Source organism: Haliotis asinina, chromosome 2, assembly GCF_037392515.1.
Source record: "Haliotis asinina isolate JCU_RB_2024 chromosome 2, JCU_Hal_asi_v2, whole genome shotgun sequence".
NCBI classification, from domain to species: domain Eukaryota; kingdom Metazoa; phylum Mollusca; class Gastropoda; order Lepetellida; family Haliotidae; genus Haliotis; species Haliotis asinina.
This window is the reverse complement of record NC_090281.1, coordinates 54678984-54697920: the sequence shown is the minus strand read 5'-3', so window position 1 is coordinate 54697920 and position 18937 is coordinate 54678984. Positions and strand designations below refer to the sequence as shown.

Genomic DNA, 18937 nt, shown 5'->3' with positions numbered 1-18937 from the left:
TTCTGCAAAACAAGTGAACACAACATTTTGTGTTATCGACCCGCATGTTAAACGTGCATTCCAAACCGTGGCTATATCTGAACATTTTGAAAGACATGATATTCATACGTTTTGGCCCCGAGGCATTGTTAACAGTACAGAAACTGTTTTACTAATATTGTGTACAGAAAACCTGAGATCGGTCATGTGCAAGTCTGTACAACTGGAAGCAATTTGTGTGTATCTGTTTGATATAGTCGTGAAACTGTATTTTGGGGTGTTAAAAGATGTACTTCTTGTTTGCTTAGGTAACAAGTATAGAAATTCAGAATATACTAGTACTTACGTTTTCTGTCTACAAAGCAGGGACTTGGCTACCATTAGTACAATGATTATTGATAAAAGTGTTGGACAGCCCTCCCATACTATCAACATATCAAACTTTGCAATTTATCGGGCTTACACGAAAAAAATGGCTTGATAAGCCCGTGCAAAGAATTACGAAATCTATCTTCATTCACGTGTTTAAACAATTCTAGCGTATGATCACAATTCTCGCGTATACCATCGTGGTTTGTGCTTCTTAAAGGGTCGGCGGGGTAGCCCAGTGGAAAAAGCGTTAGCTCGTCACGCTGATGACCTGGGTTCAATTCGTCACATGAGTACAAATGTGTAAAGCTCATTGCTGGGGTCTCCCGCCGTGATATTGCTGGACTAATGCTAAAAATGGCGTAAAGCCATACTCACTGATGTATTAACCGGCGGATATCAGGAATATCTCATCTGAAATGTCATCAGGATCATGGTTGTTGTTGACCATCCATCACTCGGCGACAGTGCTAGATTTAAATGCAGAGTATATCAATAAGACTAGACAGTTCTCTATGGCATATGATGGTAAATATCTACAAATATCTGCCAAGATAAAGGTGTCTTAATTAGGAGAAGAAAAATAAAGGTCTCAAAACTTGAAAAGCAGAAGAAACGTCGCCGTTTTACAGAGAAAATCTTGCCAGACAAACGAATTTGAAAAAAATAGTATGCTTAGCTTCTAACTAACAAAGCGTGTTTTTTCGCAGCTATTGCATTGATTGTACAACTGTCAATGAATATGTGATACAACGCAATTCTGAATATGTAACAAAACACAAGGCGACCTGACATAAACTGACAAAGAAATTTCTCGAAGTGCCTTTACTCAAACCTTTGATCAATTTCTTATGAGAATGTGGAGTGAGTCCGGTTAGTTTTGATCCGCTTTCACCTGTATGGTGGCGGTCTGCAAATAATCCAGAGATCAGCTGCATGAGCATCGATCTGCGCCATTGGGAGCTGACGGCATGTGCCAACTAAGTCGCCGAACCTGACCACCTCACATTGAAATGGAAATATGACATATTGGAAATCTATATGGCTGAGGCTACCAGCTCTGACTATTAATTAGATATGTACGAAATGCAAACAGTTGTATATGTAGAGTTGGCGCTAACATGTGTTAGTCTTGTGTCTCGAGGGCGAGAAATCAATGTCTAGGTAAAGACTTTGAAACATCTGTCACCTTCACATATAGAGTGCCATTTTTTCCAAATACCCTGTGACATGTCACTGAAATTGGTTGCAAGCAATCACTAACTACAAAGCCGAGGTTACGCTCAGTTAAACAGTTCCATACACTAAAAAAGGTATGCTCATGAATCAGAGTAATTTTGAAAATTAGGAGATAAGCACGGGAATATTTCATTTGAAACCTCCGGCTGTCGTAAACACAGTATGATGTGGACACGAATATATTTTATTTACCGAAGTCGTCAAAATGGGGGGAATAAGCTCAAATCTACTCTCAATTGTAAACCAAACGTCACTATGTTCTATAATCTGATTGGTTGAAAAACATGATCAAATGTATATGATTCCCGGGAACTGCAAGACTATTCGCTACGTATTGACACGTAGAAACATCACAAACAATTGTTTTGTTGTCATCAACAGTGACAGCTGACGCCGTCGGTTCCAAGTGTATTCCCGTGCTTCAAATACTCAATAACACCCGGAAATAGACACATGATGTTTATCTCCTAAACAGAGACTGGCTACCCGCCATCGTTGCATGTAGAACGCAACGTCACAGGAGAAACGTGAAGTCATAGTATTGTTCATGACATCACGTCACCATGACAACGTGATATATTGCCAAAGGGCATTGTATGAAAAGAAGATCTAGTGAAAATTATTATCTATGAGGGCGAACATATCGGGGTTCGTAGTTTTTAAAATGGTTTGGAAAACACGTTAAGTTCAACCTAATTGTTCATACAGCCGTTCATTCAAGGACAGAGACATAACTTCAGGCCTTAGCAAGATACGGCCCTTCCACATGTCACCTGTGTCGTGACAGGTTTCCGAAGACGGCAGAACATCCCGCTACTGCCCTGGTCAAATCTTTCTGCGGACCCATATGGAGCATGCTTGGGAAACGAACGACGGCTACGTAAACATAATTGGGAGAAACGTTGGTTCAGTCATGGGACAATACTTCCCCATGCTTCCGTCAATATCTTAGAGTCGTGTATGCGTCGTCGTTGTCAAGCCTGAATAAACGCCAATGGTTGACACACGCAATGGGGAATTTATGAACTGGTTTTTGACACCTTATCTTTTCAAGGGCGTGTCAGAATGCCTATTGTCAAATCATACAGATTTCGTTTAATCCTTGCAACATTTAAACAGTGATTAAAGGTCACATGCAACGGAAAACACAACTTTCCAGATTCTGGTACCTTTAGGTATGCATTTACCGAAACAAATCATAAAAAATGCCAATTCAACCTAGAAAGTTGAAAAAAACGCGATGAAAAAAAAAGCCCGCGAAATCAGAGTTCAAACGTTCCACTAAATTCCCCCCAGCACTGGGGGGAAAACAGTTTTCAGCAGCTGTGCTGCGCTGCGTCCATAACGCATGCGCAGTGAATAGGTTCGCGGAGCTTGAAACAGTATGCATGCCCAGCGTCTGAGGTCGTGAGCAGTAGTCTAATCTTGGTTGTGTACACAAACAAGTGAAAATCTACTCGTTACGTAAAACAACTTGTTGATTGTAGTAAGCAGTTTCTGTCACAGAGAAAGCTCAGTGTCTGGTTTATTCACACCTATATGTCTGTCTGCCTGTCTGCTAAAGACAACATGCAATACACAGCTTCAATCATTGACCACGTGCAATTTGAACTTAACACCTATCAGACTATACGACGTAAGGAAAATAAGTTGATTTATGACTCGTGCAGCCGAGTTCCGTGTCTGCCACATTATGTAATTAGGCACGTGTGATACACACGACATGTTTTATGTCTGTGGGTTGCAAACAAACTACATTCATTTTTTTCGGATGACTGGATCTGACGGAAACTGGTGAAAACTCTTGTCACTTTCAAGTCCTGCTTTGTACTTGGACGAATGACAGATTCCAGTCGCAATCTAGTTTACCATCTCTACTGACATGATTTTTTATTGGATCGAGCGCAAATTCAGATAACATGTATTTTCCAAGCCCAACATCTCTATATACATTCTTCATGGATAACGACTTGTTTTAGTATATATGATTTTGTTTGACAACAGTATATGAATCTATACTGAAACGACGCGTCAAGTACATAAAAAGAAGTTGTTATCCATAAAGAATCTTACTTTCTTTTGACTGGCTATACTTCTAAAATGCCCCTCAAACAGATCATCTTTCTGTACACACAATGAGCTCTCAGCATATCAGCAAATGCAACAGCCAGTCGGAAGCCGTCGTTACACTTGAGTGCACATCCACCCGCTATGACTGGGTTCGGTCTCCCGAGGGCTTCGTTTCGGGGGAAGTAAGCCTAAGTACAAAATATTGCACTTTTGAATCGCGATTGTACGCTTATAATTTTGTTTATTTGTCTTTTTAAAAGCATCAATGTATATTATATGTCATGAATAAGTGATAAATGTGTTTTAATTATGTTTGATTTTTTGGTTGCATGTGACCTTTAAGTAAAGAAACGCCACAAATCGTGTTATCTTTGTGGTTTTAAAATGCCACGACGTCAAACAATACATAATTACTTTATTCCAGTAGTATATCTTGCTTACACTCGTGTCTACATTTCAGGGTGTTCTTACATCGATGGGAGTCAATAATACATCACACGATTTGTATAAAGAAAGTGTACGCAGAAGAATTAGTACAGTTCCCAACTCTGCTTTCTCAACGAGACGAGGTAACGAGATAGTCTGGGTCATGTTTCACGACTGTGCTATTACTCGTAATAATCCTCAGAGGAGGAGTCCAGCAGTTAAGATGTTCGCTCAGCAAGTTGAAATCGTGTTCGATTCCCGACATATCTACAACACATACAGACACTTTTTGGAATTTACTATCGTAATATGGCATGCGGATAATACATCTGGAACTCACTCACTCACAAAGAATTGCATCAGACATTTCACTCACTCACTCTCTCATTCACTCACAAAGAGTGTCCATCACAACTCCAACAGTACTCCCAACAGTACCTTATCAAGTATGCAAACGCCTAGGTACACCGCTCTTTGCTGGTTGTCAATCAACTTCCCCTGTTTAAGCAACCATCTACATCTTCTACTGACTTCCATCTACCTACATATATAAACAACATAAACCTCATCTATTGCATAAACAACTCATTTTCACCTCATACCTTATCTATTGCCCAAACACTTCATGTATATATTTCACCCCAAAATTACTTCCCATGTATCACTTGCTTGACAACGACTTCAGAATCTACGTCGAAACATCGCCAATACGAAACAAATAAGTTGTGTATCCATGAAATAGTCCTCATTCTTCACTCATACTTCCACATATCTACCAGTATATCTTGTGAACGCAGAGAGCATTGAATGTAATCAATGAAACGCTCTGACGTTATGCCAATATACGCCGCTCGATGCTCATGGTGCCACGTCCCTGTTATGTGTAACCCTTTTGTGTATGTCATTATGTATCTCTAAAACTAATAGCTGCATGTTTCTGTAGCCGTTGTAGTAGGTGCAGCTGCAAGAGGTCGAACCTGTTGTGAACTTCAGCATGTGGATGTAGACCTGAACGCGTTCCCGTGAATATAACAGAACGCTTTTAAATGGATACTTCTATTATTTCAGATGTCTTCCTTTGTTTATCAAAGAATGAACGAGTCATGCCATCATAATGCAAGCATTATTTCCTTAATATGCTTTCGTATCTATTGTTCTCAATAGTCATCGTGTATCCCCAGTTTACGTAAATTCAGTTTCAGAGTTTTTCGTTACACTCCTCTACTGAGTCTTACAAACCCTTGCAGGAGGCCGCGTCAGTTAACCTTTGAAATTGAACAACCAGAACACAGCTTACCAAATCGCGAAAGTGGACATTCGTACATCCCTTTTCAACTTTTGCCCGATAATGGTTTGTTCTCGAACGATTCTGAATGCTATTTTCAGTACGATCACTTCCGGGTGTTGCACATAGAGCACGCTACAACACTGTCAACAGTGAGTACACAGTCACTGAAAATAGTGTTTTCGTCAATATTCAAGGATGACAGCTTGCGTAAATATTAGCTAATGGTAGCCATGTACTCAGAAAGCATATAATGTAGGTCAAATATCTGTGTTTTATGCGGATTTGCGTTTGGTGAGGGACCAGTGTCAGTGACAGCGTCAATTTTTGATTGTCTGATTGTTTAAATCCCTTCGGCCGTCTCGCCTTTGATTGGACGGTCATAGGTCGCTCAAGGGTTACCTGACGCGACCTCCTGTCAGTGTTTGTTTGTCTCAGTAGAGAAGTGTAACTAATAATACTGAGACTAAGTTTACTTAGACATGTTAGTCAACGTCAACAATGTCAAGATCACGTGAACAGGTCCACATCCACGCTCTGAAGTGCACAACAGTGTAGTGACTCGGAAAGGATCTTAACTGAACTGAACTGAACTTTTATTTTCACCCAGGCTGCAAAACTGCAGCATAAGAGGTACACGAATAGTGTTTACATATGTACAAATTATATACAAAATGTATGATAGATACAGTGTACATTGAGAGAAGGTTCATATATGTTATTGAAGGTATTTCTTAAATAGAGCCATAATTATTTTACAGAAGATGGAAGTTTTCTTAAAGTTCCTAGCTTATTGGTGTTAAAAAGGGCATTCATTTTACATATATTTGGTCTAATATAATAATACTTTTGAATATATTTTTCCCTCTCTAATTCTAATTTGGGACATATAAATAATGAAATTCATCACCAATATCATTTAGGTTACACAAAGTACACTTTCTATCATTTGCTGGGATTCGTCGACATCTACCTGTCTCGATTGGAAGGAAATGATTGGAATTCTAACACGCTATTATAATGCAGAAAATTGAGGCATGGTTCAAATTTGAGGGATCATGGATTTTTGAAAACGCTATAAATGTTTCCTTTGGAGGAAGTTTCAATTATTGAGATCCATGTTTGCTGACATATATCTCTCAATTTACTTTTGATAACAGTTTTAAGCCAAGATAGACTTTCAATCTGGGATTTCCAGATGAAGCTCAGTCCAAGATGGTCGAAAATGCTTTTGAGATACATTATCCATTTATGTTCACATTTGCCAAATGTGCAATCGTTGAATATTAATTTATATATTAAGAATGACACTTTTGACGATTTTCCGATTAAAAGTTTAGCCCAAAAGCACACCATTCTCCTTTTAATAACATTTACAAGGGTGAATCTTACAAACTCGTGATTTAACATAAAGTTAGGTGTACTTTTCCTGAGTGATACTAAATATCAGACACAGAAAAGTGACTCGTCGAGTTTCGTACCAGACACAGTATAGTGACTCGGAGAGTTTCGTACCACACACTTTCTAGTGACTCGGAGAGGATTGTACCATACACAGTATAGTGACTCGGAGAAGATCGTACCAGACACAGCATAGTGACTCGGAGTAGATCGTACCAGACACAGCATAGTGACTCGGAGAGTTTCGCACCATACACCTTCTAGTGACTCGGAGAAGATCGTACCATACACAGTATAGTAACTCGGAGAAGATCGTACCAGACACTTTATAGTGACTCGAAGAGTTTCGTACCATACACTTTCTAGTGACTCGGAGAGGATTGTACCATACACAGTATAGTGACTCGGAGAAGATCGTACCAGACACTTTATAGTGACTCGAAGAGTTTCGCACCATACACCTTCTAGTGACTCGGAGGAGATCGTACCATACACAGTATAGTAACTCGGAGAAGATCGTACCAGACACAGCATAGTGACTCGGAGAAGATCGTACCAGACACAGTATAGTGACTCGAAGAGTTTCGTACCATACACTTTCTAGTGACTCGGAGAGGATTGTACCATACACAGTATAGTGACTCGGAGTAGATCGTACCAGACACAGCATAGTGACTCGGAGAAGATCGTACCAGACACAGTATAGTGACTCGGAGAAGATCGTACCAGACACAGTATAGTGACTCGGGGTAGATCGTACAAGACACAGCATAGTGACTCGGAGTAGATCGTACCAGACACAGCATAGTGACTCGGAGAAGATCGTACCATACACAGTATAGTGACTCGGAGAAGATCGTACCAGACACAGTATAGTGACTCGGAGAAGATCGTACCAGACACAGTATAGTGACTCGGAGAAGATCGTTGTACCAGATAGTTCGATCGTGTCTCTATGGCCACGTTTACACATCTTAAACAGACGACCAAACAAGAAACAAGTTCATATGGTATTTCGTGTTTTACTTTTGGGAACTAATATATGGAATGCAACATCACACAACTGTTTTAAAATCATTTATGCACATACATTAGTATTGGCGTGGAATAGTCATCGTTATTACTGATAATTTACAAAACATCAGTTATAACGTGCATATGGAATTCTTGGAATCACTGTTTCCGGTGATCGTTATATCAAGATGAACTTGCACTATGAGATCACTATGCATACGGTCAGTTTCATAACGATTCTGTATGTCAAATGTTTGTATATGCGGATTTCATTCTATACGCTGTTTGTTCGTCAAATCAGGAGTCGACATAGTAGTAATGCATGTGTTATCAGATACCATTAAACCGATTAAGTAAGCAGTCTAACAAGCACACACACGCGAGCACACGCATTCACCCATCTTTTCAGCCCTCACAAACGGATCCCATTAAATGATTGATGAGGGAATCAACGGCCAACGGGTTTGGATGCTGATCGTCGTTTTCTGTAGCCACAGTCAAATCTACATTATTTAAAAAAAGCACATTGTTCTCGAGACCCTTAAATGCTTCCCGCTGTATTGCGTCGTATGGGTACATCCAACAGTCGTCCAGAAACCCTATTTTACCTCTACCCTTGAAAGCATGAGTCCCTCGTATCGCCACTTTAACCCCAGGGGCACGAGCAACCAACGATTTGACAGATCGGACAATGCGTTGCATGTGTGTCTTGAAAACTTCTGGAGGGAAGGGGTTAAAGTGAAGGTATATATGAATGACAAATATATCATTTGAATTATTTGGAATGTCATCCAGATAGGCATGCGTTGCTCTGTTGTAAGCAAGTTTGTTGAACGTGTATCCATGGTAAAATGGATACTCGTGTGGCACCAACATCAGCGAGATGTTCCAGTTCTTGTCCATTGTCACTGCTGGCTTGTGCCACTTGGAATGGTCCCATTCTTCTGTAACTAGTTTCAATCCTAAACGCTTAGTTAAAACATTGAACCACGATCTCGAAGAGGAATCGCCATGGATCCAAAATCTCCGGTTTTTCAGACATTTCTTGTATATTTTCGAATCATCCGGAATTGTATTTGTGCATGTTAGAGACTTCCAGGAATTCTTGTAGAAGAAACCAACGGGCGTTGAGGCTTCCCAGCTTTTCCTTAGGGGAGTTCGATTACACGGGACACTTGGCAGAGAAACTATCTCTTGATCTGTAACGGAAATAACTTGTTGATGAACCACAATAAAACATTGTTGTGTCGTGGGTTAGGTGCTTACGGAAATAGCAAAAGAAACGCAATATTCGAATCCCATAACATCAAGCGTTTATGTTTATGTGTTCTACTTAATAGAAATTTAGAGTTGCGTTTCTTTTGCTGTTCAGTATACTTCGCGTTATCCGAGGGCCGACAGGAATACGCCGTGAACAAGTTCGACTCGTCGAAGTCCGACACAGTATTTGGCTGTATTCACTTCAACATAAGTGAGTTAGTATCTATAAAATTTGTTTCTATCTATGTTATGCATTAGAAATAACAAATGTTGTATACCAGCATATTATGACATCAGAAACAAAATCTGACATCTGAAAGTGATTTTATATTTTCTGTCGACCAATCAGCATTGCTAAAAATGCGCAAGGGCAATGTCGGGTTCAATGATTGGCTATAGAATTTCTGTCCTTATTCAGTCTACTGCCACAGTGGTCATTGCCAGCCCGAACCTAGAAGCAATAGAGTTTGTTAGTTTATACACGCATGCGCACTTGATAAAATACGAAACGTCATGCTGTAGTGGTTGCATTAATGCAAGACGTCTTAAGCGTTTCCAACATTGGTGAGACTCACATTCAGAGTTAGTGAGTGAGTGAGTGAATTATACGCAGCTTTTAGCAATATAGCAGCAATATCACGCCGGGGGACACCAGAAATGGACATCACACACTATACCTGGGGCATAGAACTTACAAATAACATGACGAATTTTGAGCCGTCGCAGGACACGGGACCCGTGTCGACACAGGGAAACACGACTTGTTTGTATCAAACTGGTTCACCCAATACCGTTTGTTACCAGGCATATTTAATATGTCAAAACTCGATTGTTGTGTGAACTCCTGTCCTGAATCTTTCATGATCTTATAGGGGGACATACCTGACGACACTTTAATCTGAACAGCCGTGGAGATGGTTTGATGAAGCCGGTTTCTGAAACAAAAGTAAAGAATGTTATCTATTTTGTGAAACTCAGAGGTGGGATAATGATATTGTTTGATGCGAATTAGAAATAACAGTGCCATTATGTGCTACAGATAGTGCATTTACAAATAGTATGCAGCGGAGAGGGTGGGGTGGCACAGTCAGGCTGGTAAGGCTCATCATCAGCTCAGCGTCCTTGCTCCCTCTACATGCAGTCCAGACAGCCAATGGGATTTCTCCCGGGAAACGCTTCTTAGCCGAGCCCACCAAGAGTTATCCGGAGAACATGTAGACTCCATAGCACTACTTTCTGCATTACACTGGGTGTCAGAAGGGCTGTGTTCCCGGTGGAGAACCCGGGCACTCTCCTGATCTGCACCAAGCAATCAGGAGGAACCAATCCAATGTCACCGAGAACAATGGGAAGCCTAACGACAGAGGAGACAGAGTACATGGGATGCAAGAAAACATTTTAAGGAGAGGTCCGCATGTTTTGAATGAATTTCCTGAGTCATGCCAATCGCACTGATATCAAAAGGGACAGAAAAACACATTGATTGGCTTTATCGAAAAGGAGAAGATCAGGTTTGTTGGCAAGAATTCTTCTGAGGCTGTATTGGCCAGTTCCAAAGACGTTTGAAAGGACATGTTTTGTACCATGGATGGGCCTCGGAGTCAAAGCCACAGGCGGAATTAGAAATATTATTTAAAATAACGACAAATATAATCACACATAAACACTTAAACCAGCATTCTCAGGGCGGTAGGCACATTATACTCAGGTGGGGAATCGAACCCAGGCCTTTGGTGTCACAGAAAACGCTTTAACCACTAGGCCATCCCGCCACCTCATTATGTTGGAAGACACGCCATATAAAGGTAACCAGTCTGTCTAAACAAGCATTTAGAAATAACCATAATCCTGTTTAGGCATCAAATCAAGAAAACTGTCATCTCGAAATAAGCGTTATTTAGAGATAGTAGTACAGTTACTAGACAATAAGTATACTGGTAAAGCTGGAACAGCGCGGTAATAAGTAGGTTGAAAGAACCGAATTACCACATAAGTAATGTCCAAACTTAGCAACGTAACTAGAAAATCAATTTTATCCAGTCCAGCGTAACAATCACCTTCCATTTTGGCTGAAATATATTATAATATACATCAGCACCTCGACCAGTCTGACATATGGCACCATTGCTGAAAGTTAGTGAGTAAGCATGGTTTTCACGCCGGGGTTAGCATATTCCCAGCAACAATACGGCGGGGGAACACCAGAAATGGGCTGTACACATTGCAAGGAATCGAGGGCCTTCCGCGTGATGTACTAACGCTTTAACCACTAGGCTGACCGACCCACCGACCCATTGCGGAGAAACAGATCACCGCTAAAATGACAAAAATATTCATGACATAATATGAAATGACAGATATATGAATAAATAAAAAGTTGTACCCTTTGAAAAAATTTGCTTCGTGTGATGTAAACAAAGATGGTTGTTTATCCGGTTCACGTAGCCCTGTGAAGTCGTGACACAGCAATTTCCGGTGCGATGGTTTCCCACAATACCATGGGAGACCGTAATTCTCGGCCGTCAAGTTACAGACGTTCGTAAATCCTCGGATATTTGGGACAGGCAAACACAAAGTTTCTTCTTTGACGCCGTCACTCTCGAACATCGCTGACAAATTCCTCAACGTGTAGAAGTCGTGATATACCCTATAGAATATATCCACGTTTTCTTTACGACTAGCTATGCTGGCCTCGATTTTTGGACTTCCGGCCCAGAGAGCTTTGAGTGTTCCTATGTAGGTGCCGTCTTTGTTGTCAGTGACAACACCGGCTGCGCGTGCTTCTTTTGACTTTTCGCTCATCCATATTCTCACGTTATCCCCGCCTGTGGTTTTACGTCGCTTGTACTCATCAAAAAGTTGGATTTTTACAGAAATTGTGTCCCCTAGTTTAAAGTCCGTTTTAGATGAAGCTAGTTGAATGTTTGAATAAGGAGCATATGAGCAACTTTTAGGGTCTGTCTGTGCAATAGCACTCGCTAAGGGGTTGCCCTTCACTGCCTTCAGTTCAGATAGTGTTTTCCCGTCCACGGACATCGGGCCTTGCCAGTCACTAGAACGCCGAACTTCCTCTTTGACATCTGGCTTTGAAAGAGACGTGCTCTGCCTGAAAATAAAGCAGAATGAATTGTAGAAACATAGGAGTGAGTGAGTTATATGACGCTTTTAGCAATATGCCAGCAACATCACGTCGGGTGACACCAGAAATGGACTGCACCCACTGTACCCATGTGGGGAATCGAACCCGGGTCTTTGGTGTGACGAGCTTTAACCACTAGCCTACCCCCACCAAACTTAGAAATACACTCAAGTGTCATTAATCCGACATCGCAGTTCCACAGCAAATTGTCGGATTAAACGGTATACGATGATTTGAAAAGAAAGAGCAATAATTTCTCTGTAAATGTATTGTCTAAAGCGATATGCACATTACTTACATCAAGTCAAAGGATACCCACAACGGGGAGCCTGTGTGTGTAATACCAACCAGCCATTACTTACTAACCATGAAATCATCGCGTAGTTTTTTAACTTGGTGTGAGTTGTATCTTACATGTATCCATGGCAACGAACATTAATTAAGACGCAAGCCTTGCTCTGTGAGATCTAAACCCGATTAAAATGAAAATGCTCTTTTATCTTTTGGATACCAGTTCCCATGATAGTAAATCATGAACTGAAAGAAAAATCCTAGTCAATTTCAGAAAGCTACGTGATAAAATAACCTCCCAAATCAACTAGATATCAACCATCGATAAAGGACATCGGATTCATAAGAGGCTTTTTCATTTTCGCCTTCGTGGACATTTGCAACAATGGCTTCGGGCGTTTATACAAGAGCCTTAACTCCCGAGGAAGGCGACAATCACAAAGTGTTCATGTTCATTATATTCACACATATGTGTTTAATAAATATTTCACTTCCACTGTCATTCTTAATCAGTGAAATATCACTTTAAGTCGATTCCTAAGCGATCGTCGAACGCTGGAACATGTAAGAGTACCCACTACACTAGCCTGTGTTAATAACGGCGAGACATGGCTGTGAAATTGAGATGCTCCTGGTATGTAATATAGTTCAGTATGGTACACGTCAAATATTGAGGAATGATGGTTATGTGGTGGTTACATTAAAATTCAACACACCAAACAGGTCAACTTTGGTACAACATGGTCACTTTTCTTTTTGCTGTTGTGGCAATAATAGAACACAAAGTTGCCCCTATATCAAGTTGTTTGATAGTTAGAATCAGTTATTTCAACACCAAAACACATTCGTGCAGCATATATACAACACTGCATTATTAAACATCTTTATTCATGATTGACATAATTTCCATATGATTCATGATTGTTGCTATAAGTGTCATGCTATTCGTTATTGCTATAAGTGTCATACTATTTATTATTGCTATAAGTGTCATACTATTCGTTATTGCTATAAGAGTCACACTATTTATTATTGCTATAAGTGACATACTATTTATTATTGCTATTCGTCGTTGCTATAAGTGTCATACTATTCATTATTGCTGTGTCATACTATTCGTTATTGCTATAAGTGTCATACTATTCGTTATTGCTATAAATGTCATACTATTCTTTATTGCTATAAGTGTCATACTATTCATTATTGCTATAAGTGTCATACTATTCGTCATTGCTATAAGTGTCATACTATTCTTTATTGCTATAAGTGTCATACTATTCATTATTGCTATAAGTGTCATACTATTCATTATTGCTATAAGTGTCATACTATTCGTTATTGCTATAAATGTCATACTATTCGTTATTGCTATAAGTGTCATACTATTCGTCATTGCTACATGTGTCATATTATTTATTATTGCTATAAGTGTCATACTATTCATTATTGCTATAAGTGTCATACTATACATTATTGCTATAAGTGTCATACTATTCGTCATTGCTATAAGTGTCATATTGTCATCTCATTCATTACTGACATATTATGCAATACAAAGAGTTAGTCTACAAAGCTCTGCAGAGTCGCTTCCTGGGAGCAGGTACTTGCGTTGAACGTGTACCTGTAAGTCTATATATGCAGGACACCGTTGTCTTTGTGCGTTTTTCATCACGACACTACATAGGTTATTAACTAGGTTATATCTCACTTTCGAGACAGTTATATTTCAAAACAGTTGTCAAGATGGAGTGTACAACAACGCACGGCTTCCCTCTAAGCCAACGTGGCGGCCATTGAAGTGGCCTGATAAGCGAATTGAGCGTCAATTTCTTCTGCTCCACGCATTCTCCTACAATCAAGATAATCCATTACCTTGATAGTTTAATTGCACACTCAACACTTTTCATGGCAACATATCTCCATGTTCATGACGGAGTGTAGGTGTTCAATTTAACTGTTGAATAGTCGGCGGCATGTTGTAGAAATGGTTTGGTTTTCCATGCTATCGTGAAGAATGACGCCAAGAAAGACGTCTATGTTTTTGCTTCTGAGATGTAACCGCATAAAAAAGTTCCAAGAATAAAATAGTTAAGTATTTGATTCGCATTTTAGAAGTTGGTGAAAAAGATAAAATGCATCCATATAACCACTGATATAACGATGTTTCGATATGGATTCCTACACCGTTATTAGTGAGTGAATGAATGAATGTAGTTAAACACCGCTTTTAGCAATATTACAGCAGCGTCACAGCCGGACACACCAGGAATTGACTACCAATGTTGGGAATCGAACCCGGATCTTCTTCGTGATGAGCGAACCCTTTAACGTCTAGGTTACCCCGCCGCCCAACACCGTCCTCAAGATGTAGTGATTGCAAGCAAGTGGAGTGTCCCAAACAAAACCAGTATAGAAGACACACAACAGCACCCTACACTTAAGACATGGAATTTTCTACATTAAATGAGAGCATTTTCTCGAAAACTCCAGCATTTTGCTCACGATAATTGGGGGTGTTCCGTCAAGTGTTGTTTAAAGGTTCCAGGTTATAGGACCGTGCTAATCTGTTAAAATAATAGGTGATCGATAATGCACTTTTCAATTACAACTCTATTTGCCCTTTGTCACAAAATTGAACGTACAGATTGAGAGAGAGAGAGAGAGAGAGAGAGAGAAAGAAAGAGTGAGAGAGAGAGAGAGAGAGAGAGAGAAATTTGTAAGAGTAATGTATCTTTGTTTGTAAGAGTAAATACTGAAATCTGGCAAAGTGACGTGACCTACTTACGGGATTTATATATGGATATCACAATCAACAGTCGGGTTAACATTTCTCACCGCCTTTGACAATGTGTTGGTAAGAGACCATAAAGGATGGCGACATTCAGTTACTGCTGCCACGAAAGCAGTGTGATCAGGTGTATATCATCCTATAATGAGGTGGTACGAGATGACATTCGTGTCCCCGCTTTAGCACTATTATTCATTGCAGGTTCATACAGGGACATCCTGGACGTCACTGATACGGCAACATACGGTAACACAGAACGGGAACTTAGGTAATACAATCAACAAACCGTTCACCGCGCGACCATAAAAGCGGTTTTATAACCGTTCGTTGTAAAAATGCTGCTTACGTTTGTCCCATATGATTCTAGTGTATATCATACACCATCAAAATTATTTATCTTTAAATGTTAGATATGCTTGTGCTTTCATGGCATGGCATGGCATGCCCAATACAGCATTTATAAGCACATGCAGATCGGACGGAACACGATGCTGGCACCTTCAGTGACTTTGTTCAGATTACTTCCTTAGGGTTACACTTAACCACCTTCTGGTATCCCCACTCAGTGGCCTATACGTATCACCGTAGGATAAAGTTTTCTTGTGATAGTACAGATTAAACTACATGTATACAGACACGACCTTACGATAATGTCTGAGGCGTACGATGGATTCTGCATTGAGAGACATGTGAGTTTATATTTAAATATGAAGCATTTCCTATATCAACTCAATAAGTGTTATTATCAAACGGGGTACTTCACGGTACTTCATCTCGATTTTTTTTATTTCAACAATTCAATTCATTTTTGTATGTTTTCTATTCATGATAAAATACACATTTCGTACATTTTCAGAAAATGAGAAAATATTATCTGGAGACATAAATAAAGTATACAAGGTTCCTTCGCAAGATATCATGTTATTTGACACAACTGATGACACAACAAACACGTTCTTGTTCTTATATAGAGCCGTGATAAGCATACCCCAAACAAAACAGTTACTATTAGACCCAATGATCCATTATGGATGTCTGGCAAACTGCGTGGTTTGAAACGAACGTGTAACCGTGTACTCAAAATCGCTAAACGACGTAATGGATCCTCCAACTGAGTTTACTTGTGTAAACGTCGATATAAAGTTAAATATATCGGCTGTTCGGACAGCAAGGACAAATTATATGCCTAAAATCAATAGTAAGATAAGCAACACGGAAGTCAAATGTTTGAAATGCACCGGGTGTAATGCAATATTTCGCTATTTACCTAACCTAGTTTTATTGTACACGCCGCGTCTTGCTGATATCGTGAGAGCACAGCCGCTACAAAATTTTATGAAATGAAGTTATTTGCCTTAAACGGTTCTTTGTACATCGTCACTTATTATATCGTGATTGTTGTCCATATAGATTCCTATTATGTTTTGCACCCAGTCCATGTGTACATCACTACATCTATCATTATATATTGTATCATCGCTAGAGGGCGGCATTGATATAATCATGTTTTATGCTTCTTTGCTATTCCCTTCATAAGCACATGAATAAATATGTTTAAACCATACAGATCTACACGAATATACATAAATGAATAGTATTATTCCAACACAGGGACAAAAACTCCTTGAAATTGGAATATTTGAATATGCCTTAATATTTGAATAACTGAATTATTAAGTCTTATAAGCCGAATGGATGGATGCTGACATTTTTATCATTGTATGTACATGGTTTGTCTTGTATCAGCATGTGACATATGAATAAAATATTTAATAATTTTCTTCTGCTTCGTTCTTCCCTAATGAGATATAAATTTATTTCGATTTCTGGCCTGTCAGTTTTCAAACAGACAACTGTAGTCATAGTGGTGTTAGCTCTTAATTCATGTGTATCACATACATGTGTAGCATTTTTAAAACTGAGTGCAGTCGACATACGTATGATTTTACGCAGGTTTGCGAACTCGAAACCACATTACTACATTTGTAACTATGGAAACCTTTGCCTGTATCCGCCTAGTATTGATTTAAATTATCCTACACATGCATTACATCTGTGCTCTTCACACTGTCATCGTCATTTTAACCACATTCTATGCGAGTCATATTGTAGTTACATTCTATCATAAAGAAATAGACTTTTTAAAAGGCCTTTGAGTCACCCTGAGTCAATCTTCCCCCATACAACATTGGCGATCTATTATAAAAATCAAGTAAGGAAATATATATATGAGCGTTAAGCGGTATACTAACACATAGACATACAGACAGGACCGATTAAAATATGCACCACCAGTAAGGCGTGTCAGACATGATGAGTCAGGGATCGTCATGGGATATAATATTAGGAATACAGCTTGTATACATTTTTTACGTTCAAGTTTGGATTGAGTTTCCAAAGCCTCTCTATACTGACATCCTTCCAAAACGACATTCGGCCCCAAGCGATGTCGGTTTAGAGAGAATCCACCGTATATCACTTTGATAGTCAAGGACGGACTTCAATATGTTATGTTTCTACGGTCATCAGCGTACGGCGTCGCGTGCACAGAGTAAATTCGCATAAGTTTTAAACAATAAAATGAATGACCTAAAAGAAACATGTAAAACAAAGATAACTGAAGTTTTCATTTGTACTGAGGCGAGGCCATAGCAAGAGCTTTACATTGGGAATGCCAAACACATTTTGTAAACAGTGGACGTGGTCTGCTTTGTTAAGCCATAATTTGTTAAACATTAATTGCCACGTGATCACTTGAAATAAATTCATGGCCGAGTAACTACGTACAAGTTAAAAAAGCGCTCCCTTCAGCAGGAAAATTGGGCACTTGGGCACTCTAGCCTGACGCCCTATATCTAGGACCTTTGTGTGACTCGTACCTTCATACTTACCGGACGTGTAGAGCCAGCAACAGCAGACAAACAGTAAATAGTCCTAGCGTGACTACAAAGTGAAACGCAGTCTGGGTCTTCATGGTGTCTGGTGCTGTCTGGAACGGCAGTTAGTCTCAACGTATCAAGTACTGAGTTGCGACGTTTATAAATCCCATGTATCCACCGTGGAGGTCATTTCACGAAAAACTTGTTTCTCTGTGGTTTGACGTCCCTTGCACAGCGAGTTTATTATTTTACGAAGACAAGGAACCTGGTCATTCTTGGCCTACTTGTGTTATTTCCTGTGAAGTCTAACCTGGTTACAACAGGTCTGTGGACGGGACTAACACATCTCCGCTTTCACTGGCCTAGATTGGTATCACGTGACATGCAATAAACAGAGGACATTATAATATGCTCTGAGCAAGTTGCATAGCTACAATATTTATGAATCGAAAGCCATTAATCATTGAGTTCATTTATTTTGCACCCTGCAATATCTCTCTGATAGTGTGCAAAAAGACGCAGTATGTTTCGTTTAGAGGAAATTGTGTTTTTATGTGCTCGAAGATACCTACCGTAAACAGATCCATGAAGGTCCGGGGTAGAACAGACCTTTAGCAACCCATGCTTGCCATAAAAAGCGACTATGCTTGTCGTAAGAGGTGACTAACGGGATCGAGTGGTAAGTCTTGCTGACTTGGTTGACACATATCATCGGTTCCCATTTACGCAGATCGATGTCGAAATCTATTAGATTTGACGCCCTTAAAGGGGAGTGGTGTCAGAAGGTCAGTTCACAA

The 18937-nt window shown here is 39.8% G+C and overlaps 2 protein-coding genes across 4 annotated transcripts in view; both read right to left on the bottom strand.

Moving 5' to 3' along the window:
* LOC137273959 (uncharacterized) overlaps positions 1–18937 on the bottom strand; it is a 230421-nt gene that overhangs the window by 39093 nt on the left and 172391 nt on the right. The window lies entirely within an intron of this gene.
* LOC137272704 (NXPE family member 3-like) overlaps positions 7772–18937 on the bottom strand; it is a 29135-nt gene continuing 17969 nt past the window's right edge. For 2 of the 3 annotated variants that reach the window (XM_067805087.1, XM_067805086.1), the window contains exons 2-4: positions 11427–12149; positions 9926–9978; positions 7772–8982 (exon numbers count right to left, since the gene is read on the bottom strand). In XM_067805087.1, coding sequence (XP_067661188.1) covers positions 8189–8982; positions 9926–9978; positions 11427–12149 — 1570 coding nt within the window. In that variant the 3' untranslated portion in view covers positions 7772–8188. Of the gene's footprint in view, positions 8983–9925; positions 9979–11426; positions 12150–18152; positions 18551–18937 lie in introns of those variants that run through there. The other variant, XM_067805085.1, reaches the window with a different exon arrangement.